The sequence below is a fragment of the Tympanuchus pallidicinctus genome, unplaced genomic scaffold (assembly GCF_026119805.1).
Source record: "Tympanuchus pallidicinctus isolate F22 unplaced genomic scaffold, pur_lepc_1.0 scaffold10, whole genome shotgun sequence".
Classification (NCBI taxonomy): domain Eukaryota; kingdom Metazoa; phylum Chordata; class Aves; order Galliformes; family Phasianidae; genus Tympanuchus; species Tympanuchus pallidicinctus.
Genome location: NW_026294619.1, coordinates 714680 through 737459, shown reverse-complemented (window position 1 = coordinate 737459; position 22780 = coordinate 714680). Strand labels below are relative to the sequence as shown.

The 22780-nt window shown below is 41.8% G+C and overlaps 1 protein-coding gene across 2 annotated transcripts; it reads right to left on the bottom strand.

Moving 5' to 3' along the window:
* Positions 1-642: 642 nt before the first annotated feature.
* NAA50 (N-alpha-acetyltransferase 50, NatE catalytic subunit) lies at positions 643-22752 on the bottom strand. 2 transcript variants are annotated; one of them, XM_052704355.1, is made up of 5 exons: positions 22516-22752; positions 9173-9306; positions 8608-8727; positions 6900-6966; positions 643-4568 (listed from the first exon to the last, which is right to left on the bottom strand). In XM_052704355.1, the coding sequence occupies exons 1-5, from the start codon at positions 22521-22523 to the stop codon at positions 4388-4390; spliced, it is 510 nt and encodes a 169-aa protein (XP_052560315.1). In that variant the 5' UTR covers positions 22524-22752; the 3' UTR covers positions 643-4387. The 2 variants fall into 2 exon arrangements, with proteins under 2 accessions (XP_052560315.1, XP_052560306.1); XM_052704346.1 differs by having other exon boundaries at positions 9173-9309; positions 22516-22751.
* Positions 22753-22780: the final 28 nt, after the last annotated feature.

Genomic DNA, 22780 nt, shown 5'->3' with positions numbered 1-22780 from the left:
AGAGCAGTAACTCACCTTTCTTAAGAAATATTATTAACATTTGCCACATACTGTACACAAGCAGGTACAAACCCTAGCTTTCCTAAGATTGTTGTCAACACTGGAGATAGCTAGCCACTCACTTCAACACTAGATATTCAACCTATAGAATCTGATTTTTTAAATCAGATTTAAAATATATAAGTAAATTTATCTTTAACTGTAATTATATCCAGGCTGGATGTGCCTCTGGGCAGCCTGGTCTAGTGGTTAGCAACCCTGCACATAGCAGGTGGGTAGAAACTAGATGATCATTGTGGTCCTTTTCAACCCAGGTCATTCTATGATTCTATAAAGCACTGAATTCCTCATGCCTGGTCTTCTTCAAAACTGTGCCAAAACAGTTCAGGACAGTTGCTCTCTCTGCTTTCCCTCATCCCCCAAGGCACAGGATTTCTGAGAAAGGCTCATGACTTCAGGGAAAACAGCCAACCCACCCCCACTTTCCTCAGCCATCAGACACGTGGCATCCATCACACAGCAGCCCCACTCTCAGCTCTTGTCTGGAATGCTCACTGTTTGTGAAGTCTTCATGGAGTAATTCTATATCTGATTTCAGAAGGAAACAGCTGGACTGCAAGGAATGCACATGACAAGTCATAATTGACATAACTCAAATAGTGCACGTTTATTCTGAACAGTATTTCTAAAGAGTCTGAGAAAAACAAAAACATGCTTCTGATGTACAAGGGCAATGATATAGATAATAACGGACCAACTCATTGGTAAAGAATTTGCTTCCCCTGCAACTTAATTTGTAACGTTGAGAATGCAATTGCAAACTGCAAACAGCATACCTTTAACTAGATTTAAACTCAAGAGACCAGGGGTGGTCTTAACCAGATTAATCAGAAAGCAGTTGCAGATTCAAAAGAAACATCCAAGTCAGCAAACACTTTACAGAAACACAGACTTTATGCATAGCAGCTGACCCTGGATTACAACATGGGGGAGAATGTAACAGTGGATGTTTAGGAGATCAAATTTGTACTAGACATCACAGGGCACCATCAAGAATTAACAAAATATCACAGAAGTTTGTTTCAATTGTAACAGTATGTCATATTTAGTTGGCAACTTCAACCATTAGCTGCATCATGTAAACTCAGCCAGTTTCTGTATACACAAAATAAATTCTCTCCCTTCCCCCTCCCAAAAAAGAGGGATATCTCTCCTGGATGAATCTTTTTCCCCCTGTACCATGGTGTCCTCCAGCAGGAGTATCTCTGTAGATATCATGCTTCAGTCCACGTACAACAAAACCAATTGCAGAGATTCAGGAATAATATGTAAATACACAGTTAACTCTCTAAAGCTGCTAGTTGCATATACCTTTTTCTCACTAGATCCTCATCCAGAACAGAAGTGCTGGCGTGTTTTTTTTCTTTTCTCCAATGAAACTCCCACCCAACTTCAAAAAAAGTTTACTTGTTCATAAACAGTTATTTTCAAGCTAGAAAGAGGTCCTGCTGCAGCAAAATATGAAGTAACTGAAGTTCTCTGCAGTAAGCTCATACTTCAGAGTTTCAGTGACTCTGGATAACAGTACTAAGATGCAGCATTCTCTTGTCCAACTCGGCCAATATACCAATACAACTGTTTGCTATTCAGAACTACTGACCTGCACTCTCCTTCATCCATGTACAGGGAACACAGCTTTCTAAGAGACCGAGATTAAACCTTGGATTCAACAACCGTTTTCCAGGATTGGAAAAGGAGTCTTACGTGTGTGGTCACTCTCACTTCCACTTCTTATAACACATTTAATCAGAAGTTACAATGAGGCAGGTTTGCTGCGAAACAGGAGCTCTAAGAATTGTTTTCAGGGATACATTCATAGAATGATGGCAGCCCAAAGCAAAGAGAGACAGAAACAAAGGTTACTCCAAGTAAGTTCAGACATCAGACTTGTACTTTTAAACCTGAAGGAAAACTGTCTGCAAAACACACTGATTTGTGGAAGCCTACGACAACAGCAAATCCTAAGAATTCATATCCCCACACCCATCTACCCAACCCAAACACTTACCATTTAGTTCTAGAAGAATGAAGAGCACTTCGCTTGGCACCAGAGGCAGCTATGGTCTAAGTTACAGCTGTGCTGCATGAACATCCTCAAGTACAATACTATCTCTCTCCCACCACATACTTCTCTTGGTTTGGTCTACAGATGGCCAGGGAAACTATGTTGGCATATGACAAGCTAATTGTGCTTCAATACATTTCCCCCCTCAAGACAGATATAGAACTGCCAACATAACCAGTGCAAGCAGGTCCTGGCAGTACTAAAAATAAGCTTTTGTCAAAACTAGGTTGCTTCTGGACAAAGAAACTTTTGCTTCCTAGCCAGAGTCTGCTACCAAGTGTTGCAAACACAGGTGCTCAGGCCATGCAGAGGGGCTTTTGTTGTTAGTGACCTGCCCACCACCAAGACTCAATTAGTGCAAACCTAGCAAACAGAATAGCTATTTTCCAGCACAGGTCTGTCAAGAAGCATTCCAATAACACTACACACCTCTGGGAAAGTAGTAGCAATTCTGGAGCAGCTTGTATAGTCACCCCTCCAGGCAATAAAGGACCATATAGTGTGCAATGAGGGGTACCATCCCTTGCCTCTTCACAACTCCCATCTTGAAATCCTTGGTTCCCAACTCACCTTCAAATGACTGGACAGCACCTGCTAACAAGATGTACGCTGCAATGCGCACTAGAGGTTGGCAGGCTTTCAAAGCAGATGAATTCAAGATGCAGGTTCAAACTTTAAAAGAAAACAAACAGGAAAAGAAGGCAGTTCAATATCTACTTGGGAAACAGGGCAGGGTGGTGTTGTCTCAGCTCAGTGCACTTCCCCAGATGCTTGGAGAACAGTCCAAGCTTAAGCTGGTATCTGTATTGGCATACACAGAATTGCTGGCAACAGTGCATTGAAAGGAGCACTGATTCATGCAAAGAAAGCATTATAGGATGCAAAGCAGAGCTTAGAGTTTGCTGTAGCTTTTCTGAGGTTACAGCACCAGGAAGAAGCCATTCAGCCTATTTTCCAAACCCACAAATTGGTCTAGTACACACTGCTCTCTCCAGTGCTCCACAAACACCACTTGAAGAGAGGAGAACTGCATTATTATGGCTGAAGGGTAGAAGGAAAAGAATCTTCAAAAGAGCAAACCATACTGTTTTTAAACCACCTTCTTCTGAAGAAGCACATAAACACAGCAAGCCAAGCCAATCCCCAAAAAATCCAGGAGACTCCTGCAAAGCAGTGTGATGGGGGTCAGATTCTTGTTTGCCTTCTCAGCCTTGCTGCCCAGTTTCTTCAACCCTTGACTCATTTCAGATTTGTCACCACAAGTTTAGCATCTGTAGCAAGTTTATCTGGAGACAGGTGTTTGCCTTACATGATCAATATGGGTGAAGTGGTTACAGTCACTCTTCCCATTCCAACAGTACAGATAAAACTCTCAATGAGCCCTACAGCACTTCACCCAATTTTAAAGCAAGGATCTTGCCTCAGGATTTTTTTTTTTTTTTTATAGGTTTACTCCTGCCAACGTTAGCTCTAGCTCTTACTCTGTCAGTCATCTGCTGAGAATGTGATAAATGGAGATAAGGAAAACCAAAGTCCACTCTAAACCCTCCTCTCAGTCAGTTAAGAAATGTAGCACCAGCTTGGGTGAGATTTAAAAAAAAAAACAAAACAAAAAAAAAAAAAAAACAAAAAAACAAAAAAAAAAAACCCACAACATTCAAAAATATCAGCCTAGGCAGAGTGAAAAAGTATGGTAAAGTAGCCTGCCCTTCTCAGCAAATGATGGAGGAAAAAGCCATACTCAAAAATATTGGGAAGAACTACGTACTTTCTTGAGGTGGGGGGAACTAGGAAGAAGAGTGGGAAGTACTGAAATAACACTCAAAGGCTGGGGGAGTAAAGTACCCTGTTGGTTATAAAAATAATACAGAAGTCAAAAGGACAAGATATTGCTTTTCCTTTTCTCCCCCTCAGATTTACATTCTGCTTATCGAAAGAATTCTCTGAAGGAAACCTGTCATCAGGATACCCTGCTCAAGCCCTTCACACCTCAAACTAAAGAGATTTGCACACCTCTTCCCACCTCAATCAGAACAACAACAAAAAAAACACCTTAAAAAAAAAAAAAAACAACCCCAAACATGATCTGACAATCCTTGGAAGAAGCATTACATTTTGTTGGAGAGAGGTCAAGATAAAAAAAAAAATTAAAAATAAGAGGATGACAATGAAGGTGTGTAATTAAAAAAAAAATTATCAATAGGCCTCTCTTTCCTTATTTGGCGACAAGCAAGTGCAAGAAAGTGTTCATTGGGGTTTTGTTCAGTTGTCGGTCTTTTGCACATCTGCGTTCTGGCCAAGACAAGGGGCTTTGAGGTTTTTCTGCAGCACATGAGCATCTGCGGGTTCTATCCTCTTGTAGTAGTTTTTCTTCGTCTCAATGATCTCAAAGCCAAACTTCCTGTAGAAGTCAATTGCTGACTCATTGCTGATCTGGACGTGCCTAGGACAGAAAGGAGGACAGAGAGACAGGTATCAGAACTCTCCACAGTATAAAGTTGTGCATTCGTGCTGTGAACAAAGGATAAAGAATAAAAGGATGAAGGAAGAAAGAAATGAATTATCTATCTAGAGAGGGATGACTGTAGTTCTAAGACTTGCAGTTTTGGTCTTCCCACAGGTTATCCTAACGTGGTTCCTGGATGATCTGTGGCAAATATCATGAGAAATGGCAAATACTTCCCTTCAGGAAAGCTATTCTGAGGAACACAAATAGCTGAGACTTAAATACTGATAGCTCAGTAATTTCAAATTTTCTTTATTTGGAAGTGATGGATAGTTTATGGAAATATATATAACAAAGTCATACAGCAGTAAAGGCTCTAAAGTGAAAATGTAACTATTTTTAAACTTCCTTTGGAAACACTTCTTATATGACCCAAAGCAACGTGTAGGATTCATCACTCAGACAGCTCTAACACAAAACTGATGATGACACTGAATAAGATTTTAACTCTTTACTCCTTGCTAACCACACTCCTCACAGAAAGCTATGGCAGCACAAAGCAGCCCTTGAGACTTACAAAAGTCCTTTCCCTTTTAACCCTGAGTTTTACAGATCTTGCTCCAGTGTATTCCCACAATTTGAAGGCCTCCAAAACAGCCCTTAGTTCTTCATTCTAAGCAGCCAGTGCATTTATTCCCAAAAGTTACACTACAAAAAAACCAGTCTGGCTCAGCAAAAGACATTCACTAAGCACTCCCAAAATCCAGCGGACACTGCACAAGCTCATGAATCACTTTGTCAAACACCAGGCTGCACAACCATAGACACAAAGCAACTCCAGAAGCTAAAGCAGAGCAAAACAAAAAAATATTAGTTTAAGCCCAATAAACACCAAATACCTAAAATAAAGCTTCAAAATAACAAGTTTAAACAATGACATCAAACTAGGGGCCAAAGCTGCACGTTCAGTTTGTAGCTACACAAAATAACAGAGCAACAAAACCAATGGTCAACAGAAAAATTCTGTTGTGCCTGACTGTGAAACCTATTTGCTGTCATTCCAAAATACTACTCTGATAAGCTACAAGAAGGATTACAAAGGTTTTGTTTTATTGCACTAAAACCAGCAAACAGTTCTATCACTGTGCACACAGTTATATGCAAAAAAACATAAAACAAAACAAAGAAGGAAGTTTGTACCTGTTAGAAGGCATCTGAGAGAATTCATTACTATCTCCTCTAAGAGAGGATAGCAGGAATACAAACCAAAAGCAGCTCTGACCAAACTCCTCTTTAAAATACCTACTCCTCTCACAGAGCAAGCAAAAAGATACAACAGTAGTGGATTTTGGAAGAATTTACACCTTCTTGGCAGAGAAGGTCTCAGTTTGAGGAGAAAGTTATGCATTTTTCCAGTGATATCAGTGTCCAAAACACTCTTCACTGCACATCTTTAAAAGTCCTGGCAAGAGTTCAGGCTACCGTGGAAACACATCTTAAGTGCATCCAAGCCACAGACATTGTAGGACTATCCTCACAGCGCCCTGTGAATGTGCCAGTATAGCCAGGAAGTTGTGGCCAAGGAGAGAGCTGGCTCTGAAGTGATTTTGGCCAAAACTGTTCTACAGGGAACTATTAAGGCAGCCCTTTCAAGTAGCCCTGTCCTCTACCCCAGCTTGTTCCCATGTCGATATCACACCAAGCGCTTACAGAGATGTGGCTGATATTTTGGAAACAGACACAAACCAACCAACCCCAGAAGCAAAACACTAAGAAGTTCTCCCCAGCTGTGTCAGATAACTGACCTAGTTTACTGTGCTGCTGCACAAACAGGTGACCTGGCACACTGCAAGAACTAGAGTAAGCAGTCAGGCCTTGCTACTGAATGCAAATACAGAGTGCCTGTTAAGCACCCCTGGGTTGACGTTCTAATCCATATGTTAGTGGTGTAAGAGACAACAGCAAATAACTTAAGACTGTATGCAGAATTTTCTACTACAGGACAATGCTGGATAGTATTAAAAAAAAAAATCAACTTATTTCTTCAAATCACGCAGTGCAACACTGCTACAGATGATCACTTTAACTAAAACAATTTCAAAATAAAGCAAGCCTTAGTAAAGCAAGCAAGCTTTTGGTTTTCTCTGCATCATACAACAAACCCAGAGTACAGCACATCCTCCCTTCTGCTGTTTTTGTTAAATATTCATGAGGAAAGTTGTCTCATAACCCTACAAAGAGATTATAAAACACTTTTGGATTTCCCTCCATTTGATCCCATGTACATCTCTCATTCTCCATAGAAGTATGGGTGCAACTCTTACTTACAGATAGATGTTGTCGAAAGTGCCATCTTTCTCACAGATGTTTAAGACATGATTCAGCATTTTAGTTCCTGCCGAAAGTTAAAGAAAGACTTAAAATCAGAAATGCACAATCATGTCTGTATTTAGATCACCAACTGCTTTCTGGAACACTTAACCGTAAGTAGGATAAAATGACAGATCTCGTGCTGATGACATTGCCATGAAGTTCTAAAACAGAAAACAGAATTTAATACGAAAGACGTCATCTGTAAGAATTGAAGTTCAGGCAGCAAATATGAATTACAAAAAAAAAAAAAGTTGTAGAGTTGTAAGAAGTATGTGCTGCAAAAATTTTCACTGTGAACAAGATACCCTTTTAATTATTAAGAAAAGATGCTTAAAACAGTTTTGTTTGTGAAATCTCTCATGGAAGGACCTCCAATAGCCTATAATTTTTCCCCTACTGCTGCACTTGGAGAAAAGCTACTAGAGCAGGCAATAAAATACAGCGTATGAGTACTCCACCATCCTTCTGTACACAAAACTCTGCTGAATTTCATTGTTTCTTTGGAGAAAAACAATTGCTCAGAAGCATATTTATAAGTCACCTTCTCTAAATACTACATTCTAGAACTATAATGTAGTTCAAATATGGTCAAAGCAAGGCATAGACTAGTGAGAATATTGACCACTTTTTTTTTAAATGACAAAAGCCTATTAAAAATATTTTAAGTTATCTTTCCAAAGCAAATAGCAAATACCACGAGCTTTTGATTAACTTGGCCCACAGATCTGCAACAGAGAAAACAACTTACTGCTGTACAGACATTAAAGGGGTACTATCTCTGAGCAGCAGTAACTAGAAACAAAAGATATAATTTAAAAGAATGAAGAAGTAACACAATAAAGGACAGATGCATTTCAGGGCTCCACAATATAAAAAGGATATTAAGGCTCTTGAAAGTAAAACCTTGGAAAAAAAAAAAAAAAAGAAGAGGCAGAGAGATAACCTCAATCTGTGCAGCTCCCTGAGGAAGGGAAAGAGAATAAGGTGCCAGGTCATGCTCCTGGGAACTGATGGCAGGACAAGATATGCACAAGACTGCACAGGGTAGTGGGGGTGGTGTGTTTAGGCTGTATATTAGGAAACATTTATTTACCTTGAGGGTGTTAAAACCTTAGGAGCAGGCTTCCTAGAGAGGCGGCTCATCGGCCATGCCTGTCAGCATTAAGAGACATTTGGACAATGCCCTCATCAACATGCTTTAACTTCCAGTTAGCCTGGAAGAAAGCATGCAGGTAGCTCCCTTCCAAGTGAACTATCCCATGTAAAATGCATACAGGCTCTATATTTTAAACAAACTATTTTAGAATATCTCTCTGCTTCAATTTCCTACTTATAGAAGTTGACATCACAGAACTAAAACAGCATGATTAAAAGAATTTGAAATCCTGAACAATAAAGTTCTAAAAAAAAAAAAAAAACCAAAAAAAAACCAAAAAAAAAAAAAACCACAAAAACAAACAACCAAACCAAAACAAAAACAACCACCAAAAGACAGGAAAGCAAGAACATGTTATAAGTCATTATTTTCCCAAAGCAATTACTGCTCTTAAAGTACATCTTGAGATATCTTGGCTAAAGCAGCAAAAAACTCTACGAGGCAATTTAAAAGGCTGCCCAGACAGCCTTGTTTGTTTGATGACAAGACACAAAAGAGCCCCCTCACCTATTCCTAGCCGTCGGTAGGGTGCCAGGCATCCAAGTGTCATGATATACAGCCTCTTCTGGTTCTGGGAGTGATCCACCCTACAACACACTGCTCCCACCGCAATATCATTGAAGTAGGCTGTCAGGGAGAGAAACAAAGCATTATCAGTCACAGATCTCAAACTATTCATGCAACTCCTTTGTTTAAACCCTGTATACGCCTTCCCAGCTGTTAACTCCCTGACCCAGATAAAGTCATACATTATGACTAACATCAAGGCAAATTACCAGGGTACTCTAACACAGTGTTTATTACTTATTCTTAACTGTAATAAGCAAATGGTTTCAGGAGGTAAGTTGGCAGTGCACATCTATGAAGTCTTCTGCTGTAACAGAAAACACACCTCTTTACAGTAAAATGCAAGCTATTTATAACATAAACCCTTTGAGGCTGGGACAGCAGCTTTTTAAGATTCCAGCAGTTATTTGTCATTATGTTAAGTGACCAAATAGCAGAATCTGCTACTGAAAAGCATTAAGGACGGCACACCACAGCCCACAGTTGCTGGCAAGAACATCTGTACCTAATTTGGCTAGTTCGCCAACCTCCAGTACGTCCTTGTAGAACTTGTCGTTGTAGCTGACAGGAAAGATGACTTGGTTTAGCCGCTTCAGCTGCTTAATGTTGTGGGGTGTCACATCTCCCAGCTCGATCCGGCTACTGGAACAAATCAAAATATGCTTAACATTGACACACTCTAAAATTTCTATGGATGCCAAAGATCAGTTGCTTTATATCTAGAGAACTGTTCCATCTAATGATCGGTCTAATACGTATTTGAATCGCAGTGTTAACCCACAAAATTAGCTTCCATCAAGTGGCTGCTTTAACTACAAAAATACAATATACATCAGTGCTATACTGTCAAAGTTTGAGGCTACACTTTACACTGACATATTTATAAGATGTGCTGCTTTATGGAGTGATTACCAGAAAAACATCCAGGAGAATACTAACCTCTGTAGAAGCTTAAAAAAAAAAACAAAACTTGAACATGAAGGACAGAAGGCTAGGAGAGACCAAGAAAATGAAGAGTTTGTATTGATAGGTGGCAGAATTAAGAAATGAATAAAGTTTATACTTAGAGATGAGTGAAATGCCACCATACATCTATAACACAATAATACTGTGTGCAGTAGAAAACTCATATTAAGCCTATTAATATGCAACAGTGCCACTGCCAAGGTGATATGTGCATCAATATGATCATCACTAAAGTCATCCTTCCTGCTGACTGAGAGCAGAACAATAACCTTGAAACCCTCATACTGCACCAAACTATGCTCAGAAGAAATAACCCAAGCTTTTTCCTTTTCTAAAACTAGTTTTCTGTCAAAAGCACTATCTCAAGGACTACAAGAATGAAAAATAAAGAACAAATCCATCAAAATCTTCCTTGGTCATCTGGACATCAGAAGACATAGGCAGGAACAAAGCCAATACACACTATGTTAGAAATGTATGCAGTTGCAGGTTTATCTGCAGTCCTGTCCTACCAAACACATACAGGGCAATCAGGTTGTTACAGACACCATTGTTACAGACACCATTCACAGCATTATTATTATTATTTTCCAAGCATGATTTTGAAAAGGCAGTTTTATAAGACTTTTGTATGCCACACTTCAAAATTATTTCTAGTGATGTGTGGTAGTGGCTTTCCATCTCTAATTTCCTTTGGAGGGAAAACAAACAACAACAAAACCCAAACCTTAAACAATTAGTACTCCACATCACATGATTTTTAGTGCCATTATCAATGATGGTAATAGATATGCAGTGTTTTCTAGCCATTATACTACAGCTTGCATAATGGTCAGAAATACTACAGGAATGGAGTAATGCTACTTCATAAAGCATAACTTGCCCTCATACCCACCTTTCTTTTACAGCCTTCAGTTCTGCAAAGCTATTGCAGCCTCACATGTCAAGGATCGTGACTGCCTACTCTCCGATATGACACAGTCATAGCCACCTACTGAGCATGCAGAAGTTAAACCATTTGTAAGCTTGCCCTATCTTTTAGAGAGACAACTGGCCTTAATTAACAAATTGTTGATGATTGTGTAATTCCATTAGATTAATACGTTCCAATTAAATACCTTAACTACGAATGGACGAAACAACTGGATGGTATTTAGATTGTGAACTTTGCTGACACCAGAGCCTTATCTTTCACCACAGCCTAATCTTTCACCACGTATTTGCCAAATGGATTAAAAAGCACCCTGGTGTTGAGCATCTCACTCCAGTACCAGTGCTTGCAGGTTGTTCCAAGCAGCTTTCTGTGTACTCCATGCCACACTGAAAAGCTGAATCTTTTTCCTTCTCAACTACAGCTTGCCTCATGTTCTGCCCAACTGGATGGCAATCTTCAGATCTCTTATCACAGCTAGACAGTACATTCTCCAACAGTGATCAAGAATGACAGGAGACCACTCTCTCCATATTTTTATCTATTTTAGCCTATGCAGGCATACTGGAAGTAGCACCAATTAGACACTGTCGAAGTTTCTAGCTATAAATCAATACGCTCTGCTGAAACAGCCTGCACTGTCCCTTTTCCACAACTCCTACTGCCTCCAGCCCTTAATTTCACCATCTTTTCCACCTGTAGAATCATAGAATCATAAGGTTGGAAATGACCTACAAGATCATCGAGTCCAACCATCTCCTCATCACCATTGCCACCACTAGCACTAACCCATATCATGCAGCACGTAGTCTAGATGCCTCTTGAGCATGCCAGGGACGGCAACTCCACCACCTCTCTGGGCAGCCATTGCAGTGCCTGACCACTCTCTGAAAGAAAAAGTTCTTCCTTCTGTCTAACCTAAACCTCCTCTGGTACAACTTGTGGCCATTACCTCGTGTCCTGCTTGTTGCCTGGGAGAAGAGGCCAAATCCCTCTTCCCCAACAACCTCCCTTCAGGAAGTTGTAGAGTGCAATAAGGTCTCCCCTGAGCCTCCTCTTCTCCAGACTGAACAATCCCAGCTCCCTCAGCTGCTCCTCATAAGACTTGTGCTCCAGACCCCTCACCAGTTTCACTGCCCTTTTCTGGACACACTCCAGGACCTCAACATCTTTCCTGTAGTGAGGAGCCCAAAACTGAACACAGTACTGGAGGTCCAGCCTCACCATTGCTGAGTACAGGGGGCTGATCACCTCCCTGCTCCTGCTGGCCACACCATTTCTAATGCAGGCCAGGATGCCGTTGGCCCTTTGGCCACCTGGGCACAACTGTGGGCTCATGTTCAGCCGAGCATCAACCAACACCCCCAGGTCCTTCTCTTCTTCACACTCATCCAGCCACTCAGCCCCAAGCCTGCAGCGCTGCATGGGGTTGTTGTGCCCAAAGTGCAGGACCTGACACTTGGCCTTGTTGAATCTCATCCCATTCACCTCAGCCCAACGGTCTAGCCTGTCTAAATCCATCTGAAGATAATCTTGCTCTCGAAATTATTTTCTTCACATACCACAGGCTCTGAGAATTATATTCTAACATAAAGCACTGAGCTAGCAACAGAGGATCTGTACACACCACAGGAATACTGCACTGTAAACAAGCATACTGTTAAATGATAGTTATTAGACAGTGAGGTAACTGTAATGCTTGTTCTACAACCAGCTTAATGCAGCTGTTCAAGCTAGCACAGCTGGCCTTCTTCAGGCACACAAATGGCAACAAGTTGTTCCCCTATCCCAGCCAGCAGCACCACTACTTTGTCTCACAAGGGGCAAGAATAAGACCACAGTGCATGAGGTTCCCTCCCAGATAAATTTATGTCCAGCATCCTGCTTGAGTAAAGCATCTCAGCAGCACTGCAAGAGAAGACTTCTGCACCAAGTGGAAACCAAAGGGAGCAGGTCTCATCCGCCCAGTGAGATCAGATGAGCTGCAAAGCAGAATGTCAATAAGAAAGGAGAAAAATCTTACATTTAGTCTCCCAAAAGCTTAGACCTCTTGTCCAAAATTATTTTATACTAACCTTGGTGATATCTTTCTATTTTTAAGAAGTAGGTTCAAGCCTCAGTAGATCAGTAACACTAACCCGAACCTTTATGATGAGCTTATGGTAGACTTGTTAGAGCAACTCCTCCTTAACACTTCAGCAAAAATCCCCAGACTACAATCAGGTACTACATGCTTTCTAATATTTTAGTCTCTGATGAAGTGCAAAGTAAGACATTAGAAGACAGTGGATTGAACATTTCCAATAAATAAAGCTGACATGGCCGAGGAGACATGGCCAGAAGACTGGCCTTCATCAGGAAGGTCCCACACAGGAAAAACAGAGAAGCAGAGCAAGACACCACCTCTCAGGCTGCAAGACCAGAGAAACTGCTCCAGTAGCACACAGCTGAAAGGTGTTGTTGACTAATTTCCCAGAGCCTCTGGGCTCCCCTCACCACCACTTGCAACATTAATTGCTGTCTCCAACATCTCCTTCTATCCACCTCCTGTGCTCTACCACTAGCTGTTTCTTCCCAGGGTGAGAATTACAGCAGGGCCAGCAAGATATCCTGGAGGACAGTATGAAAGAAATCTAAGAATCACTACAGCATATTGGTTTTGTTTCCTTAATGTGTCTGTTTAAATACTACATATTCAAACCATAAATTACCTTTATGTACAGCACTAGCTGATTAAATCAGCACCACATCTATTGTGCTCAAAACCATCTGAGGCAAACTAAATGAGCCCACAGAAAGGGAGACATACACCATGGCAGTTCACTTTGTCTGAGGACAGCTCAGCAAAAGTGCCACTGGAGCCTCGAGTAGAAACAAGGGAAAGTGAGCATTACTGCTGGAAGAAGCATCTTGTTATCCCTAAGCCACTCATTTCCACCCTCCTACTGGCACAAAGGCGGTAAACCAACCTCAATTAAAACTTCGCCCCCCTGCCTCCCCCTCACCCCCCCAAAAAAGGAAAGTTTAGCTTTAACCCACATCAGTCCCTTGGTTGGGTTTACCATGCAAAATCTTCTGTCAACAGAGGGGGGGAAAAAACGCCAGAAGCAGAACTGCTTCTTGAGTAGAAGTGCCAGCCTATCCCACATGAAGTTGCTTCTGAAATAACTGTACAAGAGAAGCATGGGGATCATTTGGCATTCACTTCATCTCAACCTCACATATACAGCAATGTGCACTTTGAACCTAAGGACTTAAAACCACCCAGCCTCAAAAAGAGTAAGAGTCTAGAAGAAAGTACACCAGATAGTCACTCCTTCCATTTCACTGGAGTAAAGGCAATAGCTAGTTACAAGTAGACAGGATTTCTAGTTACTTCTCAGCCAAAACTGCAATATAAATTTACTGTATCAGCTGAGGCCCAGTTGGGCCAGCTGTGTATTCCAGCTCGGTAGCAGCTGTAATAGAAATACCTAATCTTTACTGCTGCAAAGAAAAAAATTAAATCACAAAGCATATAAGAACACCTGAAGCACTCAGATGTCATCCCTTAACAGATTATTTTATTCCAATCATGTTCTTAGGAAGATACAGTTATTACTAGCATCCCAAATAGCATCCCACACAGGAGGTAGCAGTCAATTATATTCATTGTAGGCATCAATGCTTCTGGTTCAGAGATGGAACATCCCAAGGCACCCCAACTTAAGTAATTCATTTTCATAAGGAGGGACTACAGATTCCCAGCTCATCATATCAGGCCTCTTATTACATGCAGTGCTCTACCCTTTCCTAGGTTGAGCACCAGTTAACCGGAGCCACTCAGACAACACCCGCTGCAAGGCTGTTCCCAAGCCATCACTGTTCTCTTGGTTATGCATTCTTCTGATTTCCACTCAAATTAATTCAAGTTCTAACCATATGCTCTTCCAGTGATGCGAGTCTATACTCCTTACCCACTGCCTCTTAATTCCTGCTGCTGTCACACTAGCTCTTCTTCGTAACTCCTTCAGATTAATTCTCCTTAAACACAACTAACCAAAACTGCTTACAGCAGTCTAAATGCAAACCCTGTACAGCATCAACAGCTTCTCCTCATCTCTACTGGAAGCATCTTCCTGACATAACCTACATTTGCATTTCAGCAACATAATATGACTCAGTTACTGAGAAAAACCACACTCAGAGGTGAACTGGTTTCTGGTCCATAAGGCACACAGCAATGTTGCCCAGCTACGTCAGAGCTGAGTGAAGCGTGATTCACGAAATCCTGATGGAAATGAGTGCCATGGAGAACTTACTGAAACTGGATGTATGCCCAGAACATCAACATTAAGACTCTGGCTCTTACATGTGTTAGCCTAAAGTCCTTTAAGCACTTGCAGGAAAAACAAAAGGTGCACACCTTCTGTATGAACAAATGCAATTCAATTAATGATGTTGCAACTGCATTCCTTCACATGCAGCTACTAACAGAGCTGCAGTTTGAACACAGTTGAGTTACTTTTCCTATAATGGCTTAAATTCAGACTGGTGGAAGTAATAGGGGTTACATGAGAGATCAGCATCTGCTTTTGTTGTTAAGGCTGTACTTTGCTTTTTGATGCATACTAAAGCAGGGCTGCTATAAAGAAGTTCATAAGTTAATTTCCAGAATTAAGAGTTCAGGAGTAAAAATGATTCAGTCACAGGAACAGCCAGTATTGTACACTAGTTTAAAGCAGACAGTGAGAAAAAGGGGAAATTCCAAATTTCTTAATGCTGGAAGAATCTCAGCCTCATTCAGCTTTAAGCAGTATCAGTCCCTCCCCAGAGGGATGTGCCTGACTGCAACAGATTCTTCGTAACCGATAGCTGGGCCCAGGCTTATTTAAAGCATCTGGTGCTCTAAATTTAGCTGAACTGTATCTGCAACTTGCAAAATGCACTGAGGTACAGTGGAAGAGGCAGGAGAAGAAGCAGGGGAAGAAGATTGCCTGAACAAATGAAAGGACTTCAGAGAAGGTCTGTCACCCCATTACGCAGCCAGCTTGCTTTATTGCTTCTATTTTGGCTTCCAAGTCAAAGAAGGAGTCTAGACAGGATAATCCACTCCCATAAAATAAAACCAAACCAGAGCTAGGAAAGCTGTAGACCTGGAGGGTGTGGCTTTACTTAGATTCAGCTCCAAAGCCAAAAGAGCCTCTCCAGGTTTTTTTTTTTTTTTTTTTTTTTTTTTTTTTTTTTTTTTAATATATGTTATTATTATTTTTTAAATAGATGAGCAGTCCTGCTAGGCACACAAGCTAGTCTAGTTCTTGTGGGCAGACTAGAATGTTCCTGATTTAGAAGATCTGCTGGCTATGAATTTGCAAGGATAAGTGCAAGTCTAATATGATTCTGAGCCCCAGCCTCCTTTACTGTGACTTATTGCTGAGAGCACATACACAACACCTGACATCCTGCTGCAAGTTATCCCCAGTTGTGTGCTGGATTGTACAACAGCACAGCGAAGTGCACAAAGAAATCTAAGTAGTTTCAGAAACAGAATTAACAGAAGACTTCACCCAAGACGTGCGGTTCAAAGGGATCTAGATGCAAAGAGGTTTCTCTGGCACCTGATCTAATTCCACAAAACAGTTCAGACAATACCAGTCCCCTCTCCTTCACAACAGAAAGTACATGGCGCATTCCAGCCAAGGTATCTTTGTCATATTTAGACATTTGCTCTTCTTCAACCTACATCAAACTATTGTACAGAACACCAACTGACCACCCAAACAATAACAACCCTAAAGATACAGCAGCAGTGCTATCATGAAGAGTCTCAGCTGCCTGGTTATGCAAGTGCAAGAGGAAGACAGGGAGATCATTTCAAAAAGTGTCAAAAAAAATCAACTTTATGGAGAGAAATCAAGAGATGTCATTTTGTAGCTGAATACAAAGAACAAAAATCACCACATGCAGCTGACAAATTTGAACTAACAGAAATAAGTGACTGCTGATCTAGAAGAGAAAAACAGCCGTACGTAACATCACTTAGTAGCTCACAATGCTGCTTCTTCAAAGCACTTCATGAAGGCCTATTGTGTTACATCTGCCTGTCCCAGGTACAGTGAAAGAGGAAACAACTTGCCTGCGATCATATAGCAGATAAAGAGCTGCCAGAAATCCCAACTCCCCACTGCTGGTCTAACCACTTTTCCTTATTAGCCAGGTGAGCTCACGAGCACATTCAGATTTTGAACCACAATTCCAGTCAAAGCAGGAATACTTCACCAGTTTGAAATAACTCCAAATTTTTTGTGGCTCCACAACCAATACTCCTGGAATGCTTACAAATTACAGCCCCCTTCCATACCCTCAGTGTTCTTAGATATGAAAACTATAATCCTTATTTGCATCCTAGGAAATAATGAATCTTCACTAATTAATATTCATAAAATACTTAATGATCTTCAAGTGACAGCAGAGGTTTACTTTCAAATTCAAATTAGAAGTGATCCTGAGTTCACCAAGTGCCTTATTTACACAAATCTGAATAGCTGAAAGACGTTTCTTGTATTTATAATTAGTTAACCACTCTGTATAGAACTGACTTTCAAGAGACAGGCATTTACCTGCTTTATACAAACTATTTATATGTGTTATGGAAACACCTTTCCTCACAAATGCTTGTGTTCATTTGATTAGTAAAGAAAATACAGCAAGCACCCATACTTAACATTTTAATCCCAGGTTTATTTATAAGATGTTCAAATTATGTATTATATATTACAAAAATGTGTTATCAATTTTATGTGCTTACCTTCAGTACTTTCTAGGCAACAATCACTGCAAGCAACTAACTAATAAAGCATAGAAGGTGGCTTTATATCCCCCTCTCCTTTCTAATTCTCAAGAATGAGTTGTGCTCAACTGGAAAGTTTGTGCTAAAGGGCTACTTATTAAAAACAAACAAGGATTCTTTAACTGCAAACTTCGATGTAACTCAGTCTTTACTGGCAGAAACTCCAAGCACCAGCTAGAGAAGATTGCCCTAAGCCATAAGTTGCTGCATCGGCCTCCCCCATGCACTCGAGAACATAATACAATGTTAAGATGGTGGAAATGAGATTTTTCAGGAGTCAAGATTCAAGCCTGCTAAGAACCAGAAATGAACAGTCTGTGAAATAATGGGAAGAGGAAGGGCATGTGAGCTCAGGAAGCATTTCGTACATCGACACCTAACTGTGCTGCATGGCATTCTCATCTGCTGCTCTTATTCTCATCACTCACACAGTAACTCCACCCCCAGGAAAATTGAAATACCTTAGTTTAGTGCCCTAGTGACAGCATTATGAAAGTGGGTTTGCTTCTATCTTCTATAAAGCTTCATTTCATTTCCCTTCTTTAATGAATTCAATAACATTTTCTTTGATACAAAGACACAGTTACCCCATTTCAATGCTCCGCTTCTCTGTTCTCAGGTCTTCAAGTATGAGAGTCTTCTAACAATGAGTGAGTCTTCTTTGCAGACTTCTCTCTTATCATCCCCACCTCAAGTCTCTTTCCTGGAAAAACTTCTGCTCTTCTAAGGCTCCCGGGAAGAACACACGGGTCACTTCATCCCTTGCCCTCTTTTAACAAGGAGCAGAAAGTAATCCTGAAATTGCCTGCCCTACCTAGAGAAAAAGGGATGCAAGGGACCAACGCACTTCCCCTTTATCAGTTCTCAAAGAAGTAAAGAGACCCGATTTCTCTTGTCCTGCCCTCCTCTTCTGGGAAAAAAGGGTCTAGTGCCTTCTCAGATTATTGGTTTGAACAATTCTACTATTTGCCAAATGGGCAGGCTTTTCAAGTTCTGAATCATTTCCATTTGTATAAAAGTATTTATCTGGCTCAACCATCACTCCTTATTAGCCGTGTCAGTGGAAAAGGAAGACGCATAATTTCTCTTGTCTTCAGGAGACAGCAGCAGAATCCACGGCATGTGGTGGTTAACTAAAGACACTACATTTTTCACAGAAGAACTGCCTAAGTTAGCATGTTTCAAACTTGCAAGCCCATAAAAAGTCTGTGAATAGTCAAACACCACACAAGAGCAAAGATTAGGCTGCAGGATGCTTTCATAAAACAACCACAGTCCTTGCTGTTTTCCCTTCCTGCCAGTCCTTCCTATCTCATGGTGTGTCTTAAGCTGATTACTGAATTAAACTTGAAGTGGCAGAAGTTATAAATTAGATTAAAAGAACCTACAGTAAGCTGCACTGATATAGAAGAGATTAAGTAACTTGTAAGCACACTAAGCAAAGTCTAAATTTACTAACCAAGAGATTAAATGCAGGAAGTACAACTCACACCTGGATATTTCTAGGAGAAATTCCCAAATCAAACATAAATTTTAAGTTCAATTACTTTTTTTTTTTTTTAATCCTGCCTCCAGTGCATGTGACAAATCAGCAATTCTCATAAGCTTGGAGCTTCCTCCCATATACACCAAGCTTAGCACCATGCTGTGTAGAGGCAAACAAATCAACAGACCTGCCTAAACACTGTAACTCTAACTTGGGAAGGAGTAGAGAGAGAAATACTCCCTGTTCTTGTGAGAAGCACAAACAGCTACAGGGCCTTGAAAGATTTGCTTCACAATTGTGTGAAGCAGTCAGAGGTCTGAGAACGTACCTATAACTATTCACTGCATTTCAATATGCTGAATTTGGTACTCTGCTGTTACATTCAGTGTTCTCCAGCTGCAGTGCCACTTCCACAGAGCCAGCTAAAGTAGCACAAGCCAGCACCATGATGTTCCATTGCAGCAGCTGCCTTCTGCATGGGGCTGGTCTGAAGGCTTTGTGGCAGCGAGTGGAACCTCTAGAGACTATAAGGTGTACTGAACTGTAACACAGAAGCTTGAAGGCAGTCTCTTCTGATACATATATATAAGAAGACTATGCAAGGATTTTTAAGACACTGGTAGTGGTTCCCTAGTCTGAGTAATTTTTCATCATGTGGCCAAGATATAATACATAATACAACCAACAAGCAATTCCTGATAAAATCAAGGAGATCTTTGGTCCTCAGCACAAAACAGCACACCTGCACAGGATCACAGGTGCAGGGCCTTGCTCATAGCACAGCTCATATACAGTGCATGCTATGTAATGCTCTCACTTGCACAGTGGGTAGAGCATGTGATGGAGCACACATATCACATCAGCTGGGTAATGTGACTCTGAGATAAGGACAGTGGGGAAAAGCTGGATTTCTCACAGGCTTCTTCTGAACTGAAACAAATCAGGAAAACACCTATACTGCAAAGCCTCAATGCCACAGACAGTCACCAGCAAGTGTTCAAGAATCAGTGCAAGATTTCCTGTTTTCCTTCCTTAAAAACAATCAGAAAATCTGTAACCAAAATTCAAAGCTGCTGAGCAACAAGTGAATCAGCACTGTGAAAGCAATAAAGAATAGGGGGAATTATCTACATCTGCCTACAAAGACAGTTTACTACAGACAACACAACTTGAGTCCTTCTCATTGCTATTTTTCCCCTCAAGCAAATATAGTCTAAAGTAGATTTTCAAATTCCAGACCTAACAATAACAATTATGAATGCAATAAATGAAAAAAAAAAAAAGAAGTGGCCCTCCAGAGATTTGTTAAGTTCACTAAGGAATTAACTTAGTTTTACAAATCACATTTAAGGGGGAAAAAAAGGGGGGAAACATAATGGGTTTCTAAATCACTAAAATCATTCAGGAGACGAAGGAAGATTGAACATAAAGCCAAGCAGCACAAAAGCAGGAGAGACAACAGTAATTACAAAGTCAGAAGCTGGTATTTAAGCCATCAAATTAAAAACAAAACAAACAAAAAAAACCCACAAACACTTTCCTTGAAATAAGAGGTCCTCTGTAAAAGAGGTCACCTAACCTAGCATACTTTGAGGACAGAAACATTAATCTAAGTGCCATTAACACATTACGTGTTACTTTGAATTCAGAGTGCTAACAAAGAGGGCTGCAAGCAATGTGTTGAGAGCCCAGACTTCCATCTGAAGTGCTCCCAAAATTCTCTATGCTTCATGGTCTGCATGTTACCATGCAACATACTCCCAGAAAAAAAAAAAAGACACTCAGATGGAGTCAGTTTGTTCAAAAGAACTAGTCCACAATTCTGAATTAAATACTGAAAACAGATCCAATCCCTTCAAACACCACATTACTTTCTATATGCCAGAGTTGAAGCTTTAGATCTATTTTGGGACATGCCTTCTAACAGCACCCTGATCTTTGTAGCTTGACAAACAATTTGCTTTTGTTCCAGAAGAGTAACCCAGTGTAATTTAATGTTTTCTTTCTGATGTGTTCATCTAGTCCTTTCCATCTCTCATTGCATTTATACTGGATTTTTGGCTTAATTCTATCATCCCATTTGCCTCTGTGAATTTTAAAAGAACACCTGGATTCAATACGAAGATTTTACCCAGCACAAGAACTTGCCGCGTGATGCTAACTGTACTTTAAAAAGACAGGCACGTGATACTCTTCAAAGAGATGAAGAAATACCAGAAAAGCAGAAATATGTCAGCAGAAAACCTGAAGGCATCCATTCTCCAGTCACGTTGGTGACAAAGCTACCTTTAAGCAAGGCAAAGAAATATAAGTCAAGTCTGGTGCTCTGAAAGCAAAAGAAGTTAAGGATCGTTGTATTGTTTTTGTTCTGTTTTTTAATAAAAAGAAGTTAGAAAAGTTCCCTGGTAGAACTCCTGTGCAGCACAAGCAAAGCTGGGACCCAGCCTCTGACAAAGCATGGCAGCAGAGCAGGCAGCTCAGGCTGCAATCTGCCTCAGCACCCTCAGGCTCCCACCAGCAGGGCTCCATGCAGCACTGCCAAACCCCACAGCTCAGTCACTCAGTTGGGCCAGTAGAGGGTGGAAGGAAGTAGTCCTCAGATTAGAACTGAGCAAAGACCAAGCCATTTAGCACTCCGTCCTCACTAAATGCCCCATTTCACCTACAGCATTCCAGAAGATTGTTCAAGATCTTAACACACCTACCCAGCATTAGCTATGAATTGGTTCATTTTTAATTGCAATCAGCAGTGAACCTCTTTCCTACAGATACTCGTCAGCCCCTCACGATGCAGGAAGTGGCTTATGAGCTGTAGGAAACGGCTAAGTACCTGTTATCAGGCAGCCTTCCTGCATGACCTCACCCCAATTGCTAATAAGCTAAACCCCTTACCATTTCTTAGCAAAAGCTTAAGTGCTTCGGCTTCCATTCACCCCCGCCTTAAGCTGCGAAACTGGAATAGTGTTACGCAAGGCTGAGTATTACAAGTTTCAAGAGGACTGGTTTATTGCTGCTTTGAGAAACAGCTGCAGAAAACCACCTTTACATCCAAGAAGAAAGTGAGGCAGGGGGAGGAAGGTCCGTGGAATGCAGATGGCCCTGAACCAAGGAGCACTGGGTAATCTAAGAGGCTGAGACAACCGCCTCAAAGCAACCTGCACAAGGTCACGCGGGTCACCTGGCCCGGAAGCCAACCCAAGTGCCCCCAGCCCGGTGCTCACATCTCGCTCCCTAGCGGTGGCAGCAGGCAGGGTGCCGCAGCAGGCAGGGTGCCCCATCAGCCACACCTGACCACCGGAAGGTCTTCTGGAGCCACCGAGGTGTAAAGACAGCCTCCCGGCACCGCTCCTTCCACCCATCCATACAAACTATTACTTCAAGACTTCAACCCACGCTACAATCAGGCGGACGGCGTCAGCTACGATAAAATAAAACAGCCTGCTGGAGACGGGCAGACTCACAGAACCACGAGGGCTCATTTCACTGCCGGACCAGCACTCAGGAGCAGCCCGCAGCCCAAGGCCTCCCCGATCTCCTCAAGAACACGGACAGCCACTCCCACGGGGTGAAGAAGCCTCCAAGCGAGACGGCCTATGCAGGCCCCGCACCCACCGCCCGGCCGGGCCCCACACTCACCCCTTCATGGCGCGGCCTGCCCGTTCCCTGCGTCCCCGCTAGCAGCGCGCAGGGCCCGACGACTCGATTTGGGCCTTTCCCTCCTCCTCCACCGGCTCCTCGGGCCGGGCAGCTCGAGCGGCTCAGCCTCCCGCTCCTGGGACCGCTCCACATGGGCCGCCGCCACCTCCTTCTTCTTCTTCTTCAACCACCGCCCGCCCTCACGACCCCTCACCTCACGCCGTTGGCGCGCGCGCGCGCCCCGCCCCCGCCGCGCACGCGCCGC